The sequence below is a fragment of the Mauremys mutica genome, chromosome 2, assembly GCF_020497125.1.
Source record: "Mauremys mutica isolate MM-2020 ecotype Southern chromosome 2, ASM2049712v1, whole genome shotgun sequence".
In the NCBI taxonomy this organism is placed as follows: Eukaryota; Metazoa; Chordata; order Testudines; family Geoemydidae; genus Mauremys; species Mauremys mutica.
The window spans coordinates 76,605,158-76,632,147 of NC_059073.1; the positions used below are offsets into that span (position 1 = coordinate 76,605,158).

The 26,990-nt window shown below is 38.6% G+C and overlaps 1 protein-coding gene across 2 annotated transcripts in view; it reads right to left on the reverse strand.

The window, feature by feature from the left end:
• MAPRE2 (microtubule associated protein RP/EB family member 2) overlaps nucleotides 1–26,990 on the reverse strand; it is a 142,589-nt gene that overhangs the window by 63,066 nt on the left and 52,533 nt on the right. For both annotated transcript variants that reach the window (XM_045005974.1, XM_045005975.1), the window contains one exon: nucleotides 549–676. In XM_045005974.1, the coding sequence (XP_044861909.1) occupies nucleotides 549–669 (121 nt within the window). In that variant the 5' untranslated portion in view covers nucleotides 670–676. The remainder of the gene's footprint in view (nucleotides 1–548; nucleotides 677–26,990) is intronic.

Below are 26,990 nucleotides of genomic sequence, written 5' to 3' on the forward strand. Positions count from 1 at the left end.
ACTTCATTACACATCACCACTTACCTGTGATTTTTGTGTGTGCCCTCCAACAAGGATTTCAGGACACTTACCACTAGTGAATAACTCTTGGAGTATTTTATCCATCTGGGTACTCACCATTCCATTAGTGTATAATGTTGCTTTCAGTAAGGTTGTCACTTTTCAGATAATATAATTCCCAGTTTTGTACCTATGTTTTAAAGCTACTTTCTTCAGTAACTGTGCTATACTTTTAATACAGAAATTCTCTATTGCATTCCTTTCCTTTGCTGCTTAAAATCTAGTAATAAATATGATTTATCTGCAGCTTTATCTAGACTCTTCGTGTTCTGCATTCATTTTGCTTCCTCAAACAACTTTATCCTTCCATAACTTATTTTTAACTCAGCTACACAAAACACATGGTTGGATATATTCTTCAGACTGTCTTCCCTCAAAAGAGCTATTCTCTGACAAAGACAGCATTAGCGGTATACATTTTCATCAAATCAGATTTTTAGATTCAACACTTTTTTATGAATATTAAGTATTTTAAAATAATATCTTACCTGAACAAAGTTGTTCGACTTTTGTGTAGTTTAAAGCTACTATGTCATTAACCCATGCAATGATGTCATGTCTGCTCATAGTCTCTTGGGTTATAGAGGTAGAATACACGTTGACCGCCATTCCCCAACTAGAAAATAAAAGTTAAATAAATAAATCTGCTTGGCATTTGAATGAATTTATTTGATAAATATACATTTTAAAAAGAGCAAGTTTCATGTAATTTCAATCAGTGCTAGAGAAGGAAACAAAATTCCACAGTCTATAAGAAAGAGCCTGCATTAAACACACCTTTTCTCTTTTTTGGAGAAAGGAGGCTAACTCCATGTAAATTTTATAACCCACTTTGGCAAGGGGTTATCTCCCAAAGGTCTTCTCCTATGCCAACTACAGTAGAAGGGCAAAGGGCAAACTTTAAAGAAGAGAATATCATACAAAAGTTTGTGGCATTCAGTTAGGATGGTGACAATTCTTTTTAGTGTACATCTATTAGGAGCAAAGCTGAAGCGTAATTCAGACAAAGCATAGTCTAAAGGAGTTTGAACAGGACTAGGGATCTAAGACTCTGAGGTTCTAGTTCTGTTTGCCACTTACTGCTGTGTGACTCTGCAGTCATTTAATATCTCTGTAGCAGTTTCTCCAGCTACAAGTTTCCTTATCTAGGTGCTGTGATTACTTAATATACATAAAGCACTTTGAAGATGTATGATGTTCTACAAGTGCTGCATATCGATAAATATATTAAACTACTTAGATCATAATAGTTATGAACATGACATCAGCTCAGGACAATTATTGTAAAATAAAACAGTCTGAATACTCTGGAATGTAATGGAAAACAAAAAATTGTAAAAAACATGCAAAGAAAGAAAAGCTATAAGTGTGGTTTTGTTTATGAAGGCGACTAAAATTAACACCTTTTTACTCAGTATGATATATATATTCCTCAACATATTTGGAGCTCAATCTGGTTGCTTTACTGACGAAAATAAGCTTTTCCTACTTTGACTCTGGTTAATTCTACAGACCCAATACAGTTAGCTACAGGGGACTGAGCCAAATTATTTTCTGATTCATGCATCAAATTTCTTTTAATTAAGTGCAATATGTTTCCATCGCTGCTTTCGTGCTGAAAAACATATCAACTCACTATAAAGTTTGCCTCCAAATTCTATTTTTTCTATTTGATATACTGCTGACATGCCTACACTACAGTCACTCAAAGTATTTGCTGAAAGAGGGTATGGTTTGGAGAAATATGGGAGGAGTCACAACCATGCCCAAATACAATGTATGGTATGTTATCCTGCAAAAATCAAAATGATCTGTCACAGAAAACTGATAGTAAATTTAAAAAAATCTCTAAGCAGCAGTAACCTGCCATCAGCAAAAATCCATGTAATAGTGTAGACAAATATATACATTTCCATGGATATCCAAACTGAGAAGCTCTCTGTAAATGGGGTGCACAGGCTTCCTCGCAGACTACAAGAGGACTGGAAAAGCTTGGTATATATCCATACACCCTGGAACTTTACTAGAGATTTTCCTATATTTGTAATTGTGCAGTGCTCCACATCTTTCCTAAAAGATTATTCATGGTTTAACACATTTTCAAATGAGTGAATGTATTGTAATGTGCCCAGGAGTCTATCCAACATAGTAACATCTAGTGGGAAACCCGAGATCAGCAGAATGATGTTGGCTTGATTTGCCTAAAATGCTACCAAGGTAGCCACAGCAATAATGAGTTGAGCCATGAACTATAACTGTCTAGAGAAGAGTGGGACCAGGCCAGAGTTGCCCAGGAAACAGAAGATGGACTAAACTGGAGCTAATGAGTAATCTAACAATTCCTGGGGATAGTGAGAGATGGTCAGGGCAATTTAGATAGATATCTTTGAGGAGACTGTACTAATGGGAATGCTGTTTGGGAAAGATAACAGAGATTCTGGGTTAGAAGGACCCTGACTTAAGTGACAAGTCACAAGGATCTTGTAAATTGGGAAGTTCTTATATTTGAAGTCTAATATTCAATATACTTTAAGATGTTTACTGAGTAAAATGGTTTGTCCTGTTAATCCCAATGAGTGGTTCTAGGAATTCTTGTTCAAAGTAAGGCTTGTAAGTTACCCCTTACCAGGGCCGGCTCCAGACATCAGCGCGCCAAGCGCGCGCGCGGGGCGGCATTTTAACTGGAGGGCGGCAGGCGGGTCCGGCGGACCTTCCGCAGTCATGCCTGCGGGAGGTCCAACGGAGCCGCAGGACGACCGGACCTCCCGCAGGCATGACTGCGGCAGGTGCGCTGGTCCCGCGGCTCGTGTGGACCTCCCGCAGGCATGCCTGCGGAAGCTCCACCGTAGGCACGGGACCAGCGGCACGTCTGCGGAAGGTCCCGCGGAGGCGCGGGACCGGCGCCCGGCGGCGCGAGCGCCATGGCGCGCCGCCCTGCTTGGGCCGGCGGAATTCGTAGAGCTGCCCCTGCCCCTTACCAAAAGAGAATGAATCAGCTCAAGAGGACATTGGTAAAATTTGTAAAATTCCAGTTTATTTTCCATTTTTAAAGTCCATTTCAATCATTTGTGCATTTCTGAAAGAGCTGGCTATATTAATTGCTACACTACTGGAAACCTGAAGCATTTTCAGAACTAGAAGTTGTACTTAAACTGCAAAACTGCTTTTAATCTTCAGCAAAAGTGAAATTTTATTCCTAGAAGTAATAACATGGTTTGTGGGGGACCTACTGTTTAGGCCTCAGTGATTCCTTATAGAAAATGCTCAAATTGCTAGTTTAATGGACAGCCCTGAAATTCAGCCTTGGATCTGATAGTCAAGCTGGGTTCTCTCTCTAATAGTAAAAGTTCTATTTGCCAAACTATGCTCTCAGTGAAACCTGTGTAGTCCCATTATTGTGTTGACTGCACTGGTGCTGAGGGTTGTTCACTTGGTAAACATTAAAGCAGGAACAATTTTTCAACATCTGGACTGAGTTGAGGAGCATTGACAAGGATTTAGCAACAAGGAGTGCCTGTTTACTTTTAAAGGGGAGAGGGATAGCTCAGTGGTTTGAGCATTGGCCTGCTAAACCCAGGGTTGTGAGTTCAGTCCTTGAGGGGGACATTTGGGGAACTGGGGCAAAAAATCTGAGGATTGGTCCTGCTTTGAGCAGGGGGTTGGACTAGATGACCTCCTGAGGTCCCTTCCAACCCTGATAGTCTATGAGTCTATTATGGCCTGCTAGAAACTTAGCTCCCAAGGCCAGAACTGATGAGAGGTTGGGTAGGCATAAATCTGTGTCTATTACTGAAATTTGAACTTAATTTTTGCCAACCCTGAGACATGTAGGATTCCTTTTCTCCTTTTTGAACTTAAGAAACATCAATAGAAGATTTTCATCGCTGCGGTTTTAGTATTAAAGAATACAGTTGACCTGTTGACTCTAAAAACAAATAGCCAAAGAAATCTTCAGTGATAATTTATTACGTTAAGCTACTCTTTTTTTAAAATATCATTAGTTTTTCCAATTACCAGCACTTTGGGGAGAGCAAATTTAGCCCATGAGAAATACAATTAGACAAATATAGATCTGTCAAGAAGGAAGAAAGTAATAAACCCATCATAGCAGTCTTCCAAAAGCTAATACTGCAGAAAAACCCACAATGCTCATCTTCGGTGACAGTGGTAACATGAGCTACATGCTATACTACACAGAAAGCACAACTCCACATAAGGAAAATGTGCAAGGAAATGAACCTGAAATTTAAAAGGATGCCCTGGTGTAGCTCTGTAATATTCTTATTTGCATAGTGTTGGTACAACAGTAAGAAAATATTTTATTACAATCAGGGATCAAACACAAATTTTTTAAGGTTAATGCTAAAGAGATGACAATTTTATATTTACAAATCTAGATGTATATTTTTGGCCATATCATGCCAGTTTTTAAATATGACCCATTTTAAAATAGAAATTTCCCATGAAGTCAATGGGGGAGAGGGACTGCCACTCAATCAAACACAAGGATAAAGCCCTTTATTTGCAATGGTTTATAGTGCATTCCTGAATCTTCCTTTATATCTTCTTTTGAAATAGTTTACAATGTACCACTAAATTCTTTGTACACCACCCTGGAGTTTATTCCAATGGAGGAGATTTTTTGTTTTTTAAATAAACAAAGGAAAAGCTTAGTTGTAAGATCACATTTAAAGTAAGTGTGTTCTAAATTGGTGCTCATTTCCTGTATGGATGCTCACACAGACTATCTTCTTATAAATCAACAACTATGCAGGAAAAAACAATCCACTATATGTAGCACAGGCCAAATTTTCTAAAGAGCACAGTATCCAACATGCTAAGCTCTTTTGAGAGTCTGAACCAAATTTAAAATATATTCAGTAAAGTGCAACATAATGGCTAAGCAGGCAGAAAGCTGTGTTCACAACTACTGACCAAGCAACTAAGAACCTGCAGATTTTATTATGTTTGTTACCCTGGCTCACCAACCCTTCCCATGCCCACTCGTTTGCATTTTCAACCTGTTATGTTTGTCTTTTTGACTGTATGCTCTTTGGGACAGGGACTGTCATTCATTATGTGTTGGGACTCAGCTCAATGGGACCCAACCTAACTGTAGCCTTTAGGCAAAACCACAATATCAGTGTTCAGCAACAACTAGAGATAGGAATTAGATCTGGAACTCCATCTTGGGCCTTCCATACCCCATACTTCATAAAAGTTCAGGGGAGAAATTTGCGGCTCACAGACCTCTAACAGCGAAGAGTTAGAAAATCTTGTAGTTAAAAAAAAAAGTCACTTTTCAATTATGAAAAACTTAAATTGAAATCCATGTAATTGATAATTAATATTTATCAGTTTTCACATTATATACATTCAAGCCCTGTTTCAGCAAGACACTTATGCATATGAGTAACTAAGCACTTGAGAGTCTCATTGACTTCTTCAGGTATGTGTACGCAGGGTTGGAAAAAGGCGGGATGGGTCCTGAGCCCAGGCTCCAGCCCAAACCCAAATGTCTACACTGCAATTTTTAGCCCTACAACCCAATCCCGAGTCAGCTGACCCACGCCAGCTACAGTTGTGTCACGGATCTTTTATTCCAGAGTAGACGTACCAGGATTAATCAGGTGCTTAAAGTTGCATATGCTTACAATAATCTGATGGTTTAGCATATCCCTTGATAATACATACTCTGATCCAAAACAATACTAGACATTTGTGTGTGGCACAACATACGTTACAGGGTATGATAAAAGTGCTCCAGATATGCTTATAGATAATTATGACTGATAAGAGAAATCATCATCCAGTTATATTTGGGGAGAACTTTTTGAATATGAAACATTTACTTAGCAATATTTTTTATAATAAGCAAACAATTGCTGGCAGCAGAAGTTACTTCTGCCAAAAGCAGTAATAGAAGCCAGATAAATGAACAAACAAGTTAGGAGTACTTCCAAATTAGTTTATACATTTTATGCAATTTATGACACTCATTTTTCAAAAAACAGAGGATTTTCATAGATGCTAGAAGTAAGAGAAATATGTGGATAAATGGATAAAAAAATTGTTAAAATGGGAAAATCTTGTTCTGATAATGCCAAGGGAAATCTTTCCAGAAGTTCTCCCCTGACAGTACCCAAGATACACATTTTGAACAAAAGGAAAGTTCTCACAACAAAGCTGTTGAAGCAAAAAATATGAACAAATAGGCCAAGATATAGATGAGTGAGGCTGCCCGGGTCTGTGTGAGAAGTCCATTTAAAATGAATAGCTTCTGCAAAAGAATAAAAACCCCAAAGCAGCAGAAAAAAGGGGAAGCTTATGATTCACACTGGCCATTTTTCTATGGGAGAAAAATTATTGATGTCATCCTGAATTGGGATGGGGATGGGAGAAGAGGTTGTTTTAAGGTTAGACCTTTGCTGCTGTCTTAACACAGATTACATACAGATACAATATTCAGTTTTGATCATTAGAGAGGCCAATTACTCCTCCTGGGGCTCACTGTATTGAAAACACTTTCTGGACATAATTTGTGCAAAAAGCTGCAGCACATCCTGGTACCATATGATGCACACCCTCCAATTTTCAAGCTACAACATATTCCTGTACCAAAAGCAACTGCAACAAAACAAAAAACAAAAAAACCCAAAACCCCAGCATTTTCTCATAGGTCACAGAACCAGTAACTGAAATGAATTATGTTGCAGGTATTACAAATTATCTAGCCTAGTCAATCACCCATAAAAGCTGCAAAGATGAAAAACACCCTTCTTACTTGGTATATTTCTCTTCATACCCTCGCCAACACATCAAACCTTTAAAAAATGGTGACAGTCAATCTCTGTGCATTGTACTCTCAAGTGTTACCAAACAGTTTTGAAATAACATGTTAATTTTTGTATCAAAGCTACGATGTTCTGACCCCGAAAAAAGTTAAGGTGTTTGGATTTCAGTGATTGTTTTGAGACCATATTTAATTAAGTACAGTAAACTCCTCACTTAACGTTGTAGTTATGTTCCTGAAAAATGCAACTTTAAGTGAAACAATGTTAAACGAATCCAATTGTCCCATAAAATTTAATGTAAATCCGGGGGGTTAGGTTCCAAGGAAATTTTTGGGGGGCAGACAAAAGACATTATATACTGTACAGTACTGTACTGTGGTTGGGAAGTGCCCCTGGCTTACCCCACACAGGCACAGCCCACTGCAGGCAGGGACGCTAGGAAGCACCTTTGCAGCAGCAGCGGCAGCTTCCCTGGAGAACAGGCTCGGATTTTGCTGGGAATGCTCCAGGACTGCCTCTTCCTGTCCCCGCTCCACCTCTTTCCACCTCTCCAGAGCACACCACATCCCTCCCTCCCCGCCCCCCCAAGCCCTAAGTGCTGCCAAACAGCTATCTGGTGGTGCTTAGGACTTTCTGGGAGGGAGTGGGAGGCGGAGACGTAGCACTTCCCCACTTCTGCCCCTCCCTCCCTCCCAGAAAGTCTTAAGTATGAAGTGCTGGGAGGGAGGGGGAGGAGCGGAGAAGCCCCGCATCTCCACTCCTCCCCGTCCCTCCCAGAAAATACTAGAGCGCCGCCAAACAGCTGTTAGGATTTTCTGGGAGGGAGGGGGCGGATCAGAGAGACAGCGCTTCCCAGCTCCTGCCCCTCCCTCCCAGAAATTCCTAAGTGCCGCCAAACAGCTGTTTAGTGGTGCTTAGGATTTTCTGGGAGGGAGGGGGAGGAGTGGAGATGCAGGGTTTCCCTGCTCCTCCCCTTCCCTCCCAGCACTTCGTGCTTAGGACTTTCTGGAAGGGAGGGGCAGAAGCAGGGAAGCCCTGGGAAAGGGAAGCGCTAGGAGGGTGAGGGAGGAGGCGGAGAAGCAGAACTTGTGCAATGCTCCCTTGTAAAGTCGCTGCTCTTCCACAGAATCTTACAAGCAGGCAGCCAAACGATGTTTAAAGGAGCATTGCACAACTTTAAACGAGCATGTTCCCTAATTGAGCAGGGATGTAACACTGAAACAATGTTAAATGGGACAATATTAAATGGGGAGTTACTCTACTGTACTACACAAAAAGTGTAGCATCATACAACAGCAAACTGTTTGCTAGATAGAAAAATGCCAGACCACTTTATTCAGACAAGTTTTCCAGGTCCCAAAACCACACCCCAAAATGTTCAGACAATACACACCACTGGGGCTTTGGAGACAAAACCTTTAGAGTAACCCAGTAAATAGTACTCCATTATATTATTTTGCTATTGCTTGCAAGATATTTTTTTACTTTAAGTTTATTCACTGAGCCAATTGTGAAAATATAGTTAATTTGTAATAATGCAAAGAATTAAGTTACAAATTTCATACGAGTGATGATGTTTTTAAAAACACTTTAGGGCACCTCAAAGAATACAAGCCATGTCCAATGGCTAATTTAATTTTATTTATTTTGCATTTCCAGTCTCACCTCTGCCACAGATAACTGACAAAATTTTTCATTCTTTAGCTATTTTCTCCATATCTTTTCCTGCCATTTTTTTGCCACTACAGTATTTTACTACAATTCAGTAAACTGTACAGACAAATCTGTATCAGACCTAGCTTATGCATATCTACAAACTGTGCTGTCTCTTAGTGTTTATGTCTTTACATATGCACTGTTTGTAGTTAAACAGTTAACAGATAATGGTATAACAAGATCCAATGGTTAGAAGTTGAAGCTAGACAAATTCAGACTGGAAATAAGGTGTACGTTTTTAACACTGAGGGTATTCACCGCTGGAACAATTTACCAAGGGTCATGCTGGATTCTCCATCACTGGCAATTTTTAAATCAAAGTTGGATTTTTTTTTAAAGGTATACTCTAGTTCACAAGTAGATATTTTAGGGGAGTTCTATGGCCTATGTCATCCAGGAGGTCAGAATAAATGATCACAGTGGTCCTTTCTGGCCTTGGAATCTATGAATATGTTGTCATGTCTTTGGAACTAACATGGATTGAACATGTCTGCATTTGATCTGTGTAGATAGTTTTGCACATCAACCTTCACCAACGTAGTTTTAGCTAAGTTTGGCTTGGGTAACGGTACTGGAAGACAGCTATCAGCAATTTGCCCTGTATGGATATGGGTCCTAATCTTTAGAGACAAGCATCAACTTTACGATAATTGATCCCCACCCCCAAAGTGTCCATACTCTGATTAGTTGTGTAATGTAACCTACAATGGAGCTTGTGCTCACAAAAATGATTGGGGTTCGGAGAACCCAAGCTTCTTTTTGTACTAGAGCTCACACATTTTATGAGGAGAGCAGCAGCAGTGCATAAAAGAGACTCATTATTAAGACAGGAACAGGAAAGTCTAAGGAAGCAGTATGAGATGTATATGTTTTTATATCTCTGAGCCGCTTGGAACCAATAATTCACAATATACAATAAAAACGGTGTTTTACAATCATGGTTGGATCAATACCCAGTTGGATTTCTGAACTGGCCTTAAGGTAGGAATTTAATGTGGCAAAGCTTTAAGTGTCAATGAGGTAACACTTTCAAAACTGGCTAGACTTTATTTAAAATATTACTGCTGAGATTTTCTTCAGTTCCAAAGAGTTACGCTTGAATTGCTCCTTCGATGTTGTCCTCCGGGAGGACGAGATTAAATCTATACAATTTTCAATGAGCTAGGCATTGGCAATGGTGCTTGATTCCCCTCGTTCCAGGGCTTATCACATTATACATCTGTACATTACTCATTCCCTATATTAAATTTAAGTTGTAAAATTTTAAAAAATCTACATAAAATTTAGATAAGGACACTGAGGATGAGTTCTGATCATCTGTTACTGCAATGCTCTGAAAGAGAAGATTAATAAATCTGTGGTTGATCCCCAATGAAATAAGCTTGAACCCACCAAGACAGACTTTGGATTTTAGATTCTCTTGGTAAAGTTGTTCAACTGCTATTTAAATTAAAGAATTGCTAGGCACACTTACGAAGACAATACAACTGTATATGTGGAGCAATTTACAAAAGGCAAAAGGTATCATGATATAAATACATTGCTGCTTTATTAGACTCCTGGGTTGGATGCAGCAGACAGCAGATCGACCCATGAGTAGATTATCTTTTGTTCTAAGCAGAGGATGATTAGCAGTTACACATCATGCTTTTCACCAGTATGGGACTCAGAGTTTTTGATGGAGGCTCATGAATTCAGCCTATTTATTTTTTACCTAAATGTTTTAAGAGATTGTAATGAGTTTAGGCCTTAACATATTTTATATTAAATTCTAATTTTAAACATGTTTATTTTTAGAAAGAAGAATTTATTATAATTTAAACAACAATCAAAACAATCCCATTTTAAAATCCAAGGATTTAAATTAAAAACAAAAAAAAAACCCACATTTTTTTTAATTTTAGTTTTTAATCCACCCTGGTCCCAACATTAAAATTGATTCATTATGGAGCCGCAACAAAGTAGGCTAATAGAATATTGGCCTGTATAAAGAAGAATTTATTTATTACATAAATCAAATGATATTGAGCAAACAATTTTTATAATGGGCAGTTTATTCCACAAGAGAGTGTAGAGTCCAGTTTTGGCCACTCTATCTGAAGATAATTTGGAAGTTGTACAGTCTGTGCATTTGAAATGAAGAATACTGTTAGAACCAGTAATATCTCTACAACGGGAATGAATTGTTAAGTTTATATAGATATTACTAGTATGTTCTCTAACCAGAATGTTCTGTGGGTAGCCCCTGCCACCAGCTCCCCAAGTGTCAGGGCCATAGTGCAAAGGTGGGGGCTCTGGATTGCTTTAATTTGGCTTTGGGTGGGATGACTATAATTTGAGAGATTATTCATGTAAGTAAAATCCAGAGGTACATCTCTATAACATGACCTGATAACATGGCTGCTATGGGGAGCCCCAGGCCCTTTAAATCACCGCTGGAGCCCTGCCACCGCTACCCCAGGGCTGCAGCAGCAGGGCTTGCCAGCGATTTAAAGGGCCTGGGGCTCCAGCTGCTGTGGGGAGCCCCGGGACCTTTAAATCACCGCTGAGCCCTGCCACTGCTACCCCAGGGCTGTGGCAGCAGGGCTCAGGTAGTGCTTTAAAGGGTCCAGGGCTACAGCTGCTGTGGGGAGCCCGGAGCTCTTTAAATCACCGCCTGAGCCCTGCTGCTGCTACCCCGGGGCTGCGGCAGCGGGGCTCGCCGGTGATTTAAAGGGCCTAGGGCTCTGGCTGCTGTGGGGAGCCCCGGGCCCTTTAAATCACTGCCCTGCTAAGGCAGCAGGCTCCACTGGAGATTTAAAGGGCCTGAGGCTCCCGACAGCAGCTGGAGCCCGGAGCTCTTTAAATCACCGCTGGAGCCCTGCCGCCCTACCCCGATATAATGGGGTTTCAGCTATAACGCAGAAGGGATTTTTGGCTCCCCGCGACCGCTTTATAGCAGGGTAGAGGTGTATATTAGAGGATAGATAGTTGGAATTAAATAGCATTAATGTATTTAAACAAATATATTAGAAGACCATGTGAAACTATAGTTAGAGGTTAATTAAAGATTATCTAATTAAAATTAGATTTGTCTTTGTTGATCATGCTCCTGCCTCCTCTAAGTGTAAGCCAAGAGTGGCTATGAAATACTTTGGAGTGCTCTTGATCCTTGTCAGGCACAAACCATCTCCTGGTTATTTACAACTAGAAGCTAAGAATAGAAAATATTTACTGGGATCATCTCTCTGCCAATGAAAGATTATTCCTTATGGGACACTTTCTAGTGTCCATCCTAGTTTCAGATGTCTCAAGCAATTTCCCTGGAGAGGCTATTCCAGAGTCTGATAGATCGCACTGTCAGGAAGTTCTTCCCAATATTTAGCCTCAACTTTTGTGAATTTCATCCTGTTCCTTCTAGTCATTCCCTTTGTACCTTTCTAGGTAGTTTCCCTTCCTCCTTGATCCTTACACTCTCATTGAATCTTCATGAATTGTTCTGTTCGTCACTCCTGCTTAGTTATTGCTTGAACGAGCTATACATAGTTTGCTGTTGGCAAATATGTGAGGAGTTTGGAATCTGCTTAGGGCCCCAGTGAGGATGAGTATACAATATTACAATACCTCATCTTGAAGCCCACATACACTGAGTAAGTGGTTAAGTAGGTCAGGGCTCTGAATATGCAGGTGAAAATTGTGCACAGGTCAAAAATTAAATTAATTTGGTGATTTCATCCTACTATCTAGCTGAATCTTGTCCATCTGAAAACTACCTTGCAGTTAAACACTATTGGCAGTCTGAACTGGAATAGCAGAGGTGAGAATTAAAGTTAGAACTGAGGGAAAGCCCGCGAAGTCCCAGTCCTTTTAGAGTGGCTGTGTACCCCCACCATCAGTGAAAGCCAGAGGCAGTGGCAGGTGCTCAGCATCTCTGAAAACATGGCCTTAGGCATCTCAAGTTTTAGGCACTCATAATTAAAGGCAAATTTTGAAAAGTGGCTGGTTTTCCATTGGTTAAATGGGGATAAAATCTCTCTCTTTGTTAAAGCACTCTGAAATGCTTGTGCACTCAAAGACAGACTCAGGGGGAAAAAGACCTAATTTCTGAGTTCAAGTTTTATAAATATGGCATAATAGGTCATGTATTGTATTAAGGGCTCGATCCTCTGGGGGCTCTAGGGGTTGTGTTACTGGATGCAGGAGACCAGCAAAGTCATCACAGGCACTGGGACCTGCCCTCTGACTCCAGGAGACACCATCATGTATCTCATCAGGGTCATCCACTGAGCCCACCTGGATGGTCTCATACTCCTATTTTATAGCTTCTCCCTCCTGAGCTCTGATTGGCTCAGTTCTCAAATTATGAATATGTATGACTCCACCCACTATGAAAACTTAGTTTCCGGTTAATGGAAAAACACTGATCTGCCCAGTAACAACCAGCCCTTGCTTTCGGATCTGGGCACTTCAACTAAATGGCCTTGCTCTGTGTCCTTGCACATACACACAGCCAGATACAAACAGAATTAGTTTCTCAACTGCCCCCCATCCCTAAACAAATAAAATGGTGCAGTGCAAAAGGCACATGGGTTACATGAGCTGAAGTCTTGGACTGTTGTTAGTTTGTTTTTCTAGTGGTAAGGGTAGGGGTAGGGCGGGAGAGTTAAGTAACAAGGGAGAAAGATCAGAGTATGCAACAAGGAGTAACAGTGGTGTTAAAGCAGGACACTGTGGGAAGAACATACAACATTCTTCAGAGTGCAGTCTCTAACGTTTATTTCAACATCAGGGAACATGGCAAAAAAACCCAACCCTGCAAGTTGTAAAATAAACCCTATTTGGGAGTATTTTCAAGAAGTTCCTGTACCTCTGAGTAAAAGAGGAACACGTGCCAAATGTAAACACTGCAAGAAAGAGTTGCAAGGGCTCGTTGTCAAAATGAAACAACATTCTGAAAAATGCTCCTCAGAAGGCAATCTAGATCAACTAATCAAGAAACTTATTTTTGCACCATTCGTATGGACTGCCTACCAAGTCTTACTATGCTAATAAATGTTAACTTAGATTATTACCGTAAATTTATGTTTTGAGTGGATTACTTATGAATTTCAAAATGTTTGTGTTCAAAATATAATTGGTATGTTAGTTTGTTGTAGAAGTAGGTCAATGTTTTACTGCTATCGTTGGACTTCTGAAGTGATTTCTTAATTGCTCAATATAATCAAATCTAGGTGAAGATTTCCTGTTTAAAAGTAAAGTTTTACTAGGCATTTATTAATTTCAACATTTAAAAATATTTCTTTTTCAAGCTGTTTGGTATGTTGCTAGAAATAAAAGTTTAACTAGATTTAGATAATCCTTATGCTTCATTATTTCCTCTATAAAACTAAGTTTAGAAAATAAGTTATATCGTTGAAACAATGGTACAAGCAGCTGCAATAGAAGGAATCTCATTTACAATCTCATTTTTTAAAACAGTGTACTTAGTAATACTCAGTGAGTGAGAGTGACTTTCCTCATTTTCTTTCAGAGTCCACCTTAGACATAAGATGATGATTGTCCATCATCTGAAATGTCTACAACTTCAGAGACTTCTGCTGGTACCACCAACAGTGCTGTAATTAAACATGTGTCAGACAAAAAATTACCTATATTAAAAAAGACTTTCTTCATAATCCAGTAAAACCATGGATGAATTTGTAATGAGGACCAGCAAATTCCATCAAAACTCCATAAAGAAAAGACTGCTCGGTTCATTTATGCAACAAATTCTTTCTTTCGTCTAGTTCAAAACAAACATTTCATTTACATGATTCAATCTTACGACCAGCATACACTCCTCCAGGGAGAGCAGACATTGCTGGAAGGCTGCTGGATACAGCATATGAGAAGGAAACTTTAACACTGAAAAAAAAAATTAATGAATTTTTCGTCAATCTGAGCATTGATGGGTGGAGCATGTACACACTGATCCAGTAATATATTCTTGTGTCACAACAGAAGATGAAGTTTCTGTCTTACAGAAATAATTGATGCAGCAGGAAATGCCCATACAGCAGACTGCTTAAGAGAAGTAGCAGTAAAAGCTATAACAAATTGCAAACAAATACTAAAGTATCAAGTGCATAGCTTTGTTACAGACAATGCTCAAAATGTAGCAAAGATGAGAAGAAATCTAGAAGAAGATAATGAAGAGAACCCGAAGCTTGCAATATATGGGTGTAGTGCTCACTTGATGCATCTTTTAGCCAAAGACGCAAGTATAACTCCAGGAATAAAGGAAAATGTTGTTTAAATTACAAAATACTTTTCTTACAGCTGCTTCAGCTTCACTGAAGAGAGCAGGAAACTAATTCTCTCCCAAGATGTACAATGGAATTCATTGGTTATAAACTGTTTTGTGCTATTTATTAAGAACTGGCCTATCCTGATGACAATTTGCAAAGAAAAACATGACAAAACAGATGAAACTATCAATGTAGCCAAAGTAGTCAGCACTGGACTAATGTGGAATATACGCTGAATATACTGAAACCTATTTCCATAGCACTGAAAAAAATGTAGAAAGATTGCTGCTGTATTGCTGATGCTGTTGAAATTTGGAAAGAATTGAAGAGACACTGAAGAAATACTCACCAAGGCTAAATTCCAGGCAGTAAAGAGCAGATGGATCAAGCAGTTACTACACCTCATTTTCTTGCCAATATTCTCAACCCAAAGCACGAGGACAGATGCCTAACTGCTAAAGAAGAAGATACTACTACGGCATGGGCATCTAATAATCACCCACCAGTCATGCCAACCATAATAAATTTCAGGGCTGGAAGTGAACCATTCAAGCAGTACGTGTTTGCTGATGATGTTTCACCACTGGTGGAAGTCACTAAATAAGCACCTGGAACTAGAGTTTGTTGAAATGCTAAATCAATTATCAACAGCAGTAACCGCTTCTACAGACATAGAAAGAATATTTTCTTCATTTGAACAAATTAATTCAAATCTGAGAAACTGACTGGGATTTGAAAAAGCAGGAAAACTTCTCTCTCTTCCAGTCTATGAATAAAAACGAGACAGGAGGGGATGAGATCAACTAGTTTTAAAAGTTTGAAGGACAACCTAAGTAATTTAGGAGATTCTCACATTTTCAAGAGACTTAAGCAAGTAGGAGCTTAAGTTCCAGCCACTTTCACTTAAGCATATTTGAAAATTTTTCCAAGCTGACTTGAAATAATCAGTTTAATTCACTGACTACAGATAATCCCCGTTTATTTAATAAATCAAATTTAGTCGGTAAATGTGAAACATGTTTTGTTATGAAATGTTTATATATCCAAAACATCTAAGGTTTGTTTTCTTTAATAAAAATGTTATATGCTGTTTTGTGTGTTTAAATTCCAGTTAACATCCTAGCACAGCTTGACATAAACCATGACCAAAAATTAATTATCTAGTAAACAAGCAATGTTGTTCATCATTTTCTAACATACTAAAAATGTACAATTTAAGAATCTGAAAATACTAAGCTACACCTCTACCCCAATATAACGCTGTCCTCAGGAGCCAAAAAAATCTTACCGCATTATGTGAAACCGCGTTATATCGAACTTGCTTTGATCTGCTGAAGCGTGGGGTCACGTTATATCAGGGTAGAGGTGTATATAATTGCTTAAATAAATGTATATAATTACAGTGTACCATTCTAGGTAGCAAGAAGATGTACCAAATCTAGTATAAAGGCTCTATTTAGTTGTAAATCAACATGTTTTAAAAGTTGCATCAACCAATGAGAATGCAACTTTCTTTAGAAAACTGAAGTAGAAATGGGAAAGTTGATTAAAATCAGTTATTTAAATCATGACTTTCCACTTGGTGATTTAAATAACTTTTTATATTGCCTTGATTTAATCAATCCCCCCTGGTTGAAACTATCAATATCAGTGGTGGGCAACCTGTGGCCTGTCAAGCTAATCTGCTGGCGGGCCACGAGACAGTTTGTTTACATTGACGGTCTATAGGCACGGCCAGCAGCAGCTCCCAGGGGCCACGGATTGCTGTTCCCGGCCAATGGGACCTGAGGGAAGCTGCAGGGCCACAGGTTGCTCACCACTGATCACTATGATACGATATTTTCCCCAAATCTCATTTTCCCCTACCACATTGGTCTCTGATGGAGCTCCTGCAGTTTTAAAATTATTAGACCATGTAAGGGAACACACAAACTAAAAAGAACCAGCTGTAGTTTGTCAGACGATCCCTCTTTTAGATTGTGCTAGTTGCCTTGATGCAACTGAATACCCAAGAACAGAATTACCAGTGGCCGTTCAAACACACCTCTTTTATCTGGAAGGGCTAGCAAAGCTGTGCCCTAGTTCATCTTAAGCTAAGAGAAAGGTGGATGTACTGTTTAATAGAGTTTGGCCTACCTTCATGGAATATTTTAAGGTCAAGTCCTAAAGTACACTCCCATGTAACACATGGTGACCCTGGTGAGTTCAATCCCCACCATAAACATTGTAAACAATAAACAAGCAATTTAGTTGAAGACAAATGCATCATGCAACAAACAAACCTCAACATGCAGTAACCTATAGGCGCACTTGGTATGCAAGTTAAGTTACATATTTACAGTATACATTTATTAAACCCTGGGACTGTCAAACAATCTGTTTACAAGGTCATGTGACAAAGCAGGTTTGCTCTGTAGGCCTGTAAACTAGTCAGGCTCCCCCCTCCCCAACATTAATCCACGTGCAATAAGATGACATACGTCACATGACATTTAGATTTAACAGATGTGGCAGTGATCTTTATTGAATTTCTTTAAGGGTAAGAGTTTAAAAAGATAAAAAACTGAGTTTTTTAAATCACCTCAAACAAATCCACTGAGTTCTACTTCTTGTTCAGCTAATCACTAAGACAAACAAGTTTGTTTTCATTTATGGGAGATAATGATAGCCTCTTATTTAAAATTACACCTAAAAGCGAGAACAGTCATTCACATGGCACTGTTGTAGCCGGCACTGTAAGTATTTACATGCCAGATATGCTAAACATTCGTATGCCCCTTCATATTTCGACTTGTAGGCTCTAAAGTTTTACCCTTTTTTTTTTTTTTTTTTTTTTTTTACATAGCTGCACTCAAAAACAAGTAATTCTGCATTTGAAAGTTGCCCTTTCACGTTAGAGAGAGACTGCACTACAGTACTTGTATGAGGTGAATTGAAAATTATTTCTTTTACCTTTTTAAAAATGCAAATATTTGTAATAAAAACAAACAATATAAAATTAGCACTGTACACTTGACAGAGTTGTAATTGCAATTAATATATTTGAAAATGTAGAAAAACATCCAAAAATATTTATAATAAATTTAAATTGGTATTCTATTAACAACAGTGATATTAAAACTGCAATTAATCATGACTTTTTTAAATCTCGTGATTAATTACAATTATTTTTTAAAAACCTTTTGAGAGCCCTAAAGAAAAGCATTGTAAAGTTTGATGTCATCAGATCATCCGTTGGCATCAAAACTCACTACTTAACTATTATGCAGAAACCCTATACTCCCCTACCCTTTCCACTGCCCTATGAACTTTTGGTCATTTCTGTATGGTGATATTGTAAAAGAAATATTTCCCTAGAATTTGCACACCACCATCCTGCTGGATGAAATTCGGTGATAACACATTTCAGGAACAGAAGCAACCCTCTGGCACAGCACAAGCTGTCAAAAAAACAACCGTATGGCACATTTACAAGAAGTTATTTCTAATGACACCATCCTCCTGCAAATAATTTTTTTCCTAGCAGGAAGTGAGATTGTACCAAAACCTACATCTATTTTCTAATTAGTTACCTTAAATAAGAAGGGGTGGATTTCACTTTGGTAACAGTAAAGAGTTGTTTGTGACTCTTCTTTTAACTTTTAAAATGTTCTGCTCATTTCATGAACCTTAGGCCAGGTCGACACAACAAATCGTTCAAATTTAGTAAAATTTTGTGACAATCTCATAGCCCTCTCTGTGTACAAGATTCCAACAGAGTTCTGTTATTTGTGAGCTAATGCTGTAGTTTCAGTATGACACATCCGTTTTATTTAACCAAATTTAATTTCACAGCCTCCATGTTTCCAACTCTCACTAATGATATTCTTTCTGTAAATGAAACTCCCCAAGGGGCTTCTCTCTCACTGGAGATATATACTCCACCTCCACATACCAAGCTATTACTCAGGATTTTTATAATGGTTTTAATGATAAGCTACCCTTTGTAAGCTACTGAATACTGTAACTGAAATATTTTAATGGGATATATATTGTTTTAATGCATCTCAATCAGGCAGCTATCGCACTGATTCCACAGGGATTAACCTTAAAAGGTTTTCCTCTTCATAATAATGTATAAACCTACCTGAGGCATATTTTTATTTTTTAGAACACAGTACTGTACTAACAGCCCTTCTGAGAATCCACACTCTGCATTCCAGAGTGACAAACAATAATTTGCATTCAAGTGCATCTCTGACTAAATGTAGCTTTTTAGGTAGCAAACTTGCACTGTACGAAAAGAAGCCCTGCTGTATGAGGAATGCTCATTTTGCATACTTCTAATAATATATCTTCTCTGAAATGTCACTTATCCACAGTCCTTTGGACTGACCATCTCCTAGAGCTTTGCCAAGAAATGCAATACTGAAAAATGCATATCTAAAAAGCAGCTGAAATTACATTCACCGTACCTTCCCACACCATTACAAAAAAAAACAAAAAAACAAAAAAACCAAACACACACAAAAAAGTACATATACATTCTTAATTGATTTTCTGCGTCTCAGTGACGTAAAATGATGGGCTGTTCCTTTCTTCAGCTGCACATTGCAGTACTATTGGTGCAGGACCCTGGTTATGCAGACAAAAATCTTGGCTAAAGTTTTTTCGTTTGAGAAATAGTTTCTTGGTCAATTCCACTGGTTTTTAAAATATTATTCTACAGCACTCTTAAAACCACATTTACACAAGATCATTCTAATAATCTTTTCCTTCCTTTGCTATCCACATATGTCCCAGATTCATAACATATGATTCTTTTCTGACAAGGCAGTAGGTGAGAATTACCCCATTGATCTGAAATGAGTTAACTGGTGTAAAACTAGCATAAATAGGGGCAGGATCTGGCCCACAGCCTGCATGGGACATTCCTCCCCCAGCAGCTCAATTTGGCACAGTTGTAGGATTTCCTATGAAAGCTACATCCTTAAGCCTCCCTTCACTGATTAATGTTTACATTTCCTCTTGATGAACCAATCCTTTTTGGACAGTGTGACAGAGAAACAGATTTAACTGAATCATAATTCAGTTAGTTTGTTTACAGCTATACATGAAAGGAGAATGAAATCAAATTGGTCAAGCCAGACCTTTAAAATACATATATGATTTTACCAGATGGTCCTAGCCTTCCCTGTGGTTTGGTGCACACTAAGTGTTAGTCCACAAAACTTACTCTTCAGCAACGCTTCAGTAATAAAGCTTCACAGTCAGATTATTACATGCAGATAGTAGATCCTCATTTTGAACTACATTGTATTCATTTTAGTATTAACAAGATCACCAGTTAATGGGATTGACAATATATGTGATGAAACCGCTCATTTTCTATTATGAAATCACCAAGAGGGTTGGTTGGAAAGTCTGCAGGGAGTAAAAAGATGACACATGCTAATCTGCTTCTTTACCAAGACTGAGCTATGGCTGCCTTAGAGTGAGAGGAAGAAAGGAGGATGAATGCAGGAATTTTTCTCCAACAATTGTTACACATTTCAAAAATTCACTTGCATTTTGGAATGAATAAGTGCTTCAAATATAGCTCTACACTAATTTAGTTTTAATTCCCTACCCTTCAACCCATCGTATACATGGGAAAGGTTACTGCCTGATCTAACTTCATTCACTGCCTCACATCTCACCATGAGCATGAGCATGCATCTGGCATGGTTCCCAACCTCCCCCAACCCCTGCTCTTTCTCCAGCAAGAGGGAGACTATGGTGTGCATTTATATAGGGTGCACCATACTGCAACCTGTCTTCCAGTTCCTCCAGAATCTCTTCCTGAGGTTACTGGCTGCCCTTTTCCCCCACACTTCCTGATCCAAGGACACTCTGTCTATGGCCCTACAAAGTCACAAGACCGCCTCGTCAGCCTGCTCCTGGCATTGGCCAAGACGGCCATCCATCATATCAGGAGAAGAAAGCTGGATGGTGGGTACTCTGTGACTGTGGGGCCTACTTTCGGTCCCTCCTTAAGCCACATATCCAGGCGGAGTTCCTTTGGGAGGTGTCCACTGCCTCCCTGGACACCTCTGAGGAGTGGTAGGCACTGTCCGGGGTCCGCTGCTCGGTGTCCTCCTCTGAATCCCTGACTTTATCCCTTTGACCTTCACTCCCATCTCTGTTTTCTTATTTGTTGTTCCCCAAATTTAGCTGATGCCTGGGTTTGGTGGCTCCTCCCTCCCCTGATGCTGCAGGGGGGAGGGAGTTTTAGCAATGGCCAGGCTGACATCCACCAATCCTCAGTGCCTCAATGGGTCCATTACACTTCACAGAACCTAGGCCTGCACAGAGGGTTCTATTCTTACAGTCTAGTCCAAATGTGACAAGGCAGTTGGACCTCACTCTCTCCACCCACATAGCAAAGGAAAAAGGCCAATTAAGGTTTCTACTTTGCTCCTATCAATTTATTTACTACCTTTCTTCTTGGGTCCAAAACCATACAGCTCCCCACACCTATGTCCCCCAAACTATCCAACCTTTTTTCCATATAAATTCTGTTAAGACATTTTTCACTGCCAGCTGCAGTGGCAGCAGGAAACACTAACCTCACCAGCAGGAAAGTACCTAGCAACAAGGTCTCCCCACAAGAGGACACGGCTGGGGCAAAGCCAAAAAGGTTATTCCTAAAGGATACATCAGGTAAAATTTTCCAATATCTTAAATCTACTCTCCTTTTGCTAGCAGCCACACAACACTGGGCTGGTGATCGTATTAATAAGCAGCTCAACAAGCTGCACCTTTAAAATAAAACCCATCTAGCCACAGGATGCTTCATAGACCTACAAACACAGCATATATTTCAATTATACCCAAAGCACTTTAGTCAGACAGAACTGGCCTGCAGGCTGAGAAGAGGGTGGTATGTTGGAAAAAGTTTTAGTTTCACTTCCTTACATGACCTAATGCTAGACTCTCTTGTAAGTCATGAAGAGGTTCTCTTCAACAAGAATCTTAATTATAATCAGAATAGGATCACCAACAATTTCAGGCTGAGGAATATTTATATTTTGAAATGCCAGTGCAATGCTATTGCGCAAATGAGTTTGAGTACACTCAGAACACTTGTTTTGCCAAAACAAGTTCTCTTTAAGTAAAGCTCCATGGTGTGCCACTCTAGCTCATTCTTGTAAACAGGATCTCTCAAATGGGCTATAGCCATTGAAACAGTGTCTTCAATTTATCCCAGAATCAGAATGTGCTCACTCCAGCTTTTAAGGAGGAGAAAATAGCCTTAACACACACACAAAACACAGTAGACTCTGTGGAAGGGAATTGGGATGAGATAGGAATCCAACCTGTATGAGAATAAAGATAAACACAGAAGAAGAACATCTGTTGTCCAACAGACAGACAGTAGGCAAGAGGTAAGGAAAGATTCTTGCATCACTCATACAAGTTATATTGGATGCTAATTGCTTCCTTTAAGTCACCATTTAATACACACAGGACATTACCAAGGGTATTACCTTACCACAGTGGTAGTATTTTACTTCAGATGCTTGAAAGGCAAGAGGGGTTATCAACAAAAAAAAAAAGTCCATACCTTTTGGATTGGAGCCAAACACATAGGATATGATTTTCAAAAGCACTCAGCACTGATCTAAATCTGTTCCCACTGAAGTCAAAGCTAAGACTCCCATAAACTGCAATGGGAGCAAGCAGATCAACACTGAGCACTTTCGAAAGTCTAACCTTTATATCTAATCTATCACAGCACTTGTCATGATTAGTATTTGAAATTTTCAGAGACTGAAGGGTGTGGTACTGAACTGCAGTCCGTCAGCCTTACTTATCCAATCCCATAAAATGAGAGTACTTGTTAATTTAGTATCTTCTCCCATCATTCCTTGCAACAAGACTTTGAGCCCTATTGTACTCATTTCATCCATGTGAGTAGCCTTATTTAAAGTCAATTGAACTATTTGCTGGAGTGTGGCCAGCAAGAGTTTGTGCTCTGTCTAACCAAACTAAGATAATGCAATAAGTCCTTCTTAAATACTTAAGTAAAGAATACAGTTATTTTGTACCAAAAGGTAAATTCCACTGCTCTAGACATACAGAAGGAATAGACTTATTCAAAGAGTAAAATATCAGTGGACGAAACTACTTTAACAATACAGAGAAACCCTCTTGAGATATATAATACAGGTTTTCTTACGGATGAATGATTCATGGTCCAAAATTCTCAAGTAGAAAATTTGTCCAGGACTTAATACAATAGAAACAAAAGAAAATACTGGTAATTAAAATGATGTGAAGTATGATTCTAGACTTCTGGGTCCTAAAACTGTTAACATTCTACCATTAATTTAACTCTAACTTCTATAGGCCAAATAAATTACCATCTAAAAATCCCTATACCCTGACACCAACTGAAACTCTGGACATATCCTGTCAAACTTTATAGTATTTGTAATCAGTGGATGAGGACACCATCACTTCTGTTCCACATTCGTTATTATGCACAGAAAAGCTACACATCAGCAGTGTAAATACCAGTTTCTCTTTACAAAGAGAGAAGAGGACACTTACAGTAAGTAAATATTTATAACTAAACAAAGATATTGTGTCAGAAAATATATATAAATATATAATCTGTACTCAAGCTGTATGTACTAGCAAAAACCCTGAAAGAGTCCTGAAAACTTTAAACGATCATTCTTAAAAGCTTAGGATAGGGAAGTAAGTGATATGGCTAGTGGTCAAAAGGCCAATTAATAAATCTGATTTTCCAACTGCATGTGGATAAAACAAATTAGGAGTGGTATCCCATGAAAGAGGGTGTAAGACTCCACTATTTTAGTGAATTAAAAATTTTATTTCAGATTTGTAATATGAAACTTGACAAGTACTTTAAATATTTGTGTGTGGCTGGTGAACTGATTGAATTGCCTAGATTGTGGCATAGGGTGCTGTGGGCAGGTACCTGTTTAAGAATGGGGAATGTCCCCACTCAACTCTGTCATTCCCGATTTGCTGCTTTACTGATTTACTCATATTTACCTAGGGCGGAGAATTGTAATTATGAGCAAATATGGGGCTATTCTCTGGCGGGGGCCAAGATTCATTCCTGGCCATCAAAATTTATTACACCTTAGTTCCAAACCAAATTTACAGCCAAGCCTCCTGAATGAGATGTATCAAACTAACACCCTCTTCTCCTTCCTTTCCATTCCAGAAATAGCATTTTAATAAACTAATATAAATTTAATATTTACAATTATTTACTGTAAGATGCAACATGATGTTATGGATTGAGCACAGAATTAGAAACCAGGAATTGCTTCAGAGTTTGAATAGTAGTTCTGTTATTGACTCTCTAGGTAACCTACTGCAAGCCACGTAACACTCTGTATATGTGTTCCCCTATCTGTAAAATGGGGATAATATCTACCTTACAAGGATGTTGAAGACTATTACATGGCCTAGTGAATAAACCACTGTATTGGGACTCAGGTTCTATTATTTGGTCTGCTCCTGGAATGCTGGACAACCTTGGCCATGTCACTTTGTTTCAGTTTTTCCATCTGCAAAATGGAGAGGATACTCCCTTCCTTTGAAAAGTGCACTGAGATTTACACATGAAAAGCACTGTACAAGAGTTAAATAATGCCTATCAATATCAAATATTATAAAATCACTAATTTTTCACAAGATTAACAAATATACTTTTGCTTATTATGACCAACTTAACCATTTCCTTTGTTTAAATTAAGATGTGTTTACATAAAAGCATCTAAGGTATATTATGGAGGATAACTTGAGATGGTGTCTAACATTGTAGGAGAAAGAGACACTATTTGCTTTTCATGAAAACATAGTAGGCACAGTCTAACTTGGCCAAACTTGATTGTGAGCAGAATATATTTTTTTTAAACACAAGATTTGCCCAACAATTGATTTCTGCTTCTTGTTTTAGGATTTAAGAGTACAATTAATCCATATTTCTAAATATAGATGGAACCAACTAACCATCAGAGTCATGCCAGCTTGGGGTGTGATTTTATGAGATGTTTGTTCTGGTCACTATTTGAATATGAAAGCTATAAGGAAAATGCAAAATGCTACACAAGAAATTGGACAGAATTTTATACAAGGTGCATTTTCTCCCCTCCAATTCAATTGAACTAATACTCCAGCATGATCTTAGTGGATGTAATGCTGCCTTTCAGATTAAACATAATTTACTTATGTATAAGAACTTTCATCCTACTAGAACTCAGGGTACATCAGAGGCCTAAACCAACTGAGTCTTTAAAGATTTCATGGCAGCTTCAGCAAAATTAAGAATGTGATCTTGTGTCATGATGAAATCCCAATTTAGCTATTTAACTAAATATTTCCTGTAAATTTCAGTTAAGCAGTGTTCACTTATAGAGCACTTTTCATCTGTAGGTCTCAGAACACTTTATGAAAGTATCATTACCCCCATTTGATATATAGGGAAATTGGCACAGACAGGTAAAATGACTTGTCCCAGGTCACAAGGATGTTGTTAGCAGAGCCAAGAACACATTCCAGATCTCCTGAATCCCAGTCCAGTGCTTATTCACTAAATAAAATGCCATTCTAGCTTGCATTTAATTGGATTATTCATTTAAGTACCCTAAAATGACGTATAGTGTTAGTGTTGACAGGTAATGTGCTATATTCCATTCTCACAGGTGGGTGAATTGATAAAGAGGCTTTAAAACATCTTGAGGCCTGGATGGTCTCTGGGTAAAAGGCTAAATATAAGCAATTTTCATGTGAAGTATTATTCAATTGATACATTCATTTCCACGGTAATGTTTCAAGTAGTCTTACTACAGCAATTTTTCAAAAATTCAATTTTTAGGTATAGTCTTGTTGATGTGAATATCATTCCAACATGCATTATTGTCAGTCAAGAAAACTGATTATTTTGTTGGTAGGTGCAGAAGTACTAAAATGTAAACAGTGATTCTTCTCTGGTGCAACAGTGCTATGGGAGGATCTTATTGAACAAAGGGTTTCAACAAACACTGAAGACAGTGCTATTTTTTGTAAGTCAAACTGGAGTGCCTAAAATTAAACTTACTTCTATCAAAAGATTGTTACCAGAGTACAGACCAACTGCAAAGATGCAGCAAAATGCTTCCATTTAGCCATGTGGTCAAAATCCAGCTGTCCTCTCAAACAAAACTATGCTACATGACAGGAATTTAAATCTACGAAACGAGATTCCTGCCAGTAGGAATGACTCTTTACAAAAGATGAAAAACCTATTGGAAGTTTAATAATGTTGCTTTAAAACTAAGCCCAGTGAACATAAAGGAAATGCCTGTAGAGACCTGAAGGCCTCTGGGAAGCAATAAGATTCTAAGAAAGTGCAGGCTAAATTTGTGTGTGGCATTCAGGATAGAGTAAGCACTTGGATTCCACAAGTATGTCACCTCATCACATTAATTTGAGTGATAAGACATGAGATTTTGGGGATCTGTATGGATTCAGCCAAGATTTACTTACAAGGTTAATATTGGCATAACTGAGTTATTAGGGCCAGGTTATTCCTAATAAAAAAAATAAAGTGAAATACTCTGATTTTCTTTGGCTAACTGAGCAAAACACTCACGTTTATTTTGATCCAGTTCTATGTGCAATCAGATAATATACATTACCTAAATATTTAGCTAACATTTTAAGGACAGCATCATTTCCTGTTCTGGTTTGAGAATATGAGCTTTGAAAGATGTGTGTTCTTTGAAAAGGCACAGCTTGTTGTCATCAAGGCAGCACTTAAAATAACTGCATCTTAACTTTAGAGGAGATACAACTGACCATATTATCACCCTTCAAGTCTACAGCTCAGAGCACATAAAACTAGTTGCACTCAAGGCTACATTGTTATCCTTATCAAAAAATGCCAACAATTTAATTAGCTTATCTACTGGACCATATTGTCAGATATGTTAATGTAAAAATGGTGCCAACAATACATGCCAAACCATTAATCAAAAATGCTTACAACTGCGACAAAGAACACAGCCACCATCCTCAAACCATATACTCAAAAATGTAATGCAATTGCCTCCCTACTGGAAAGAAGGGCTGTGTTCCCTGCAACACACCAGAATCAAAGAAAAGGCACGGG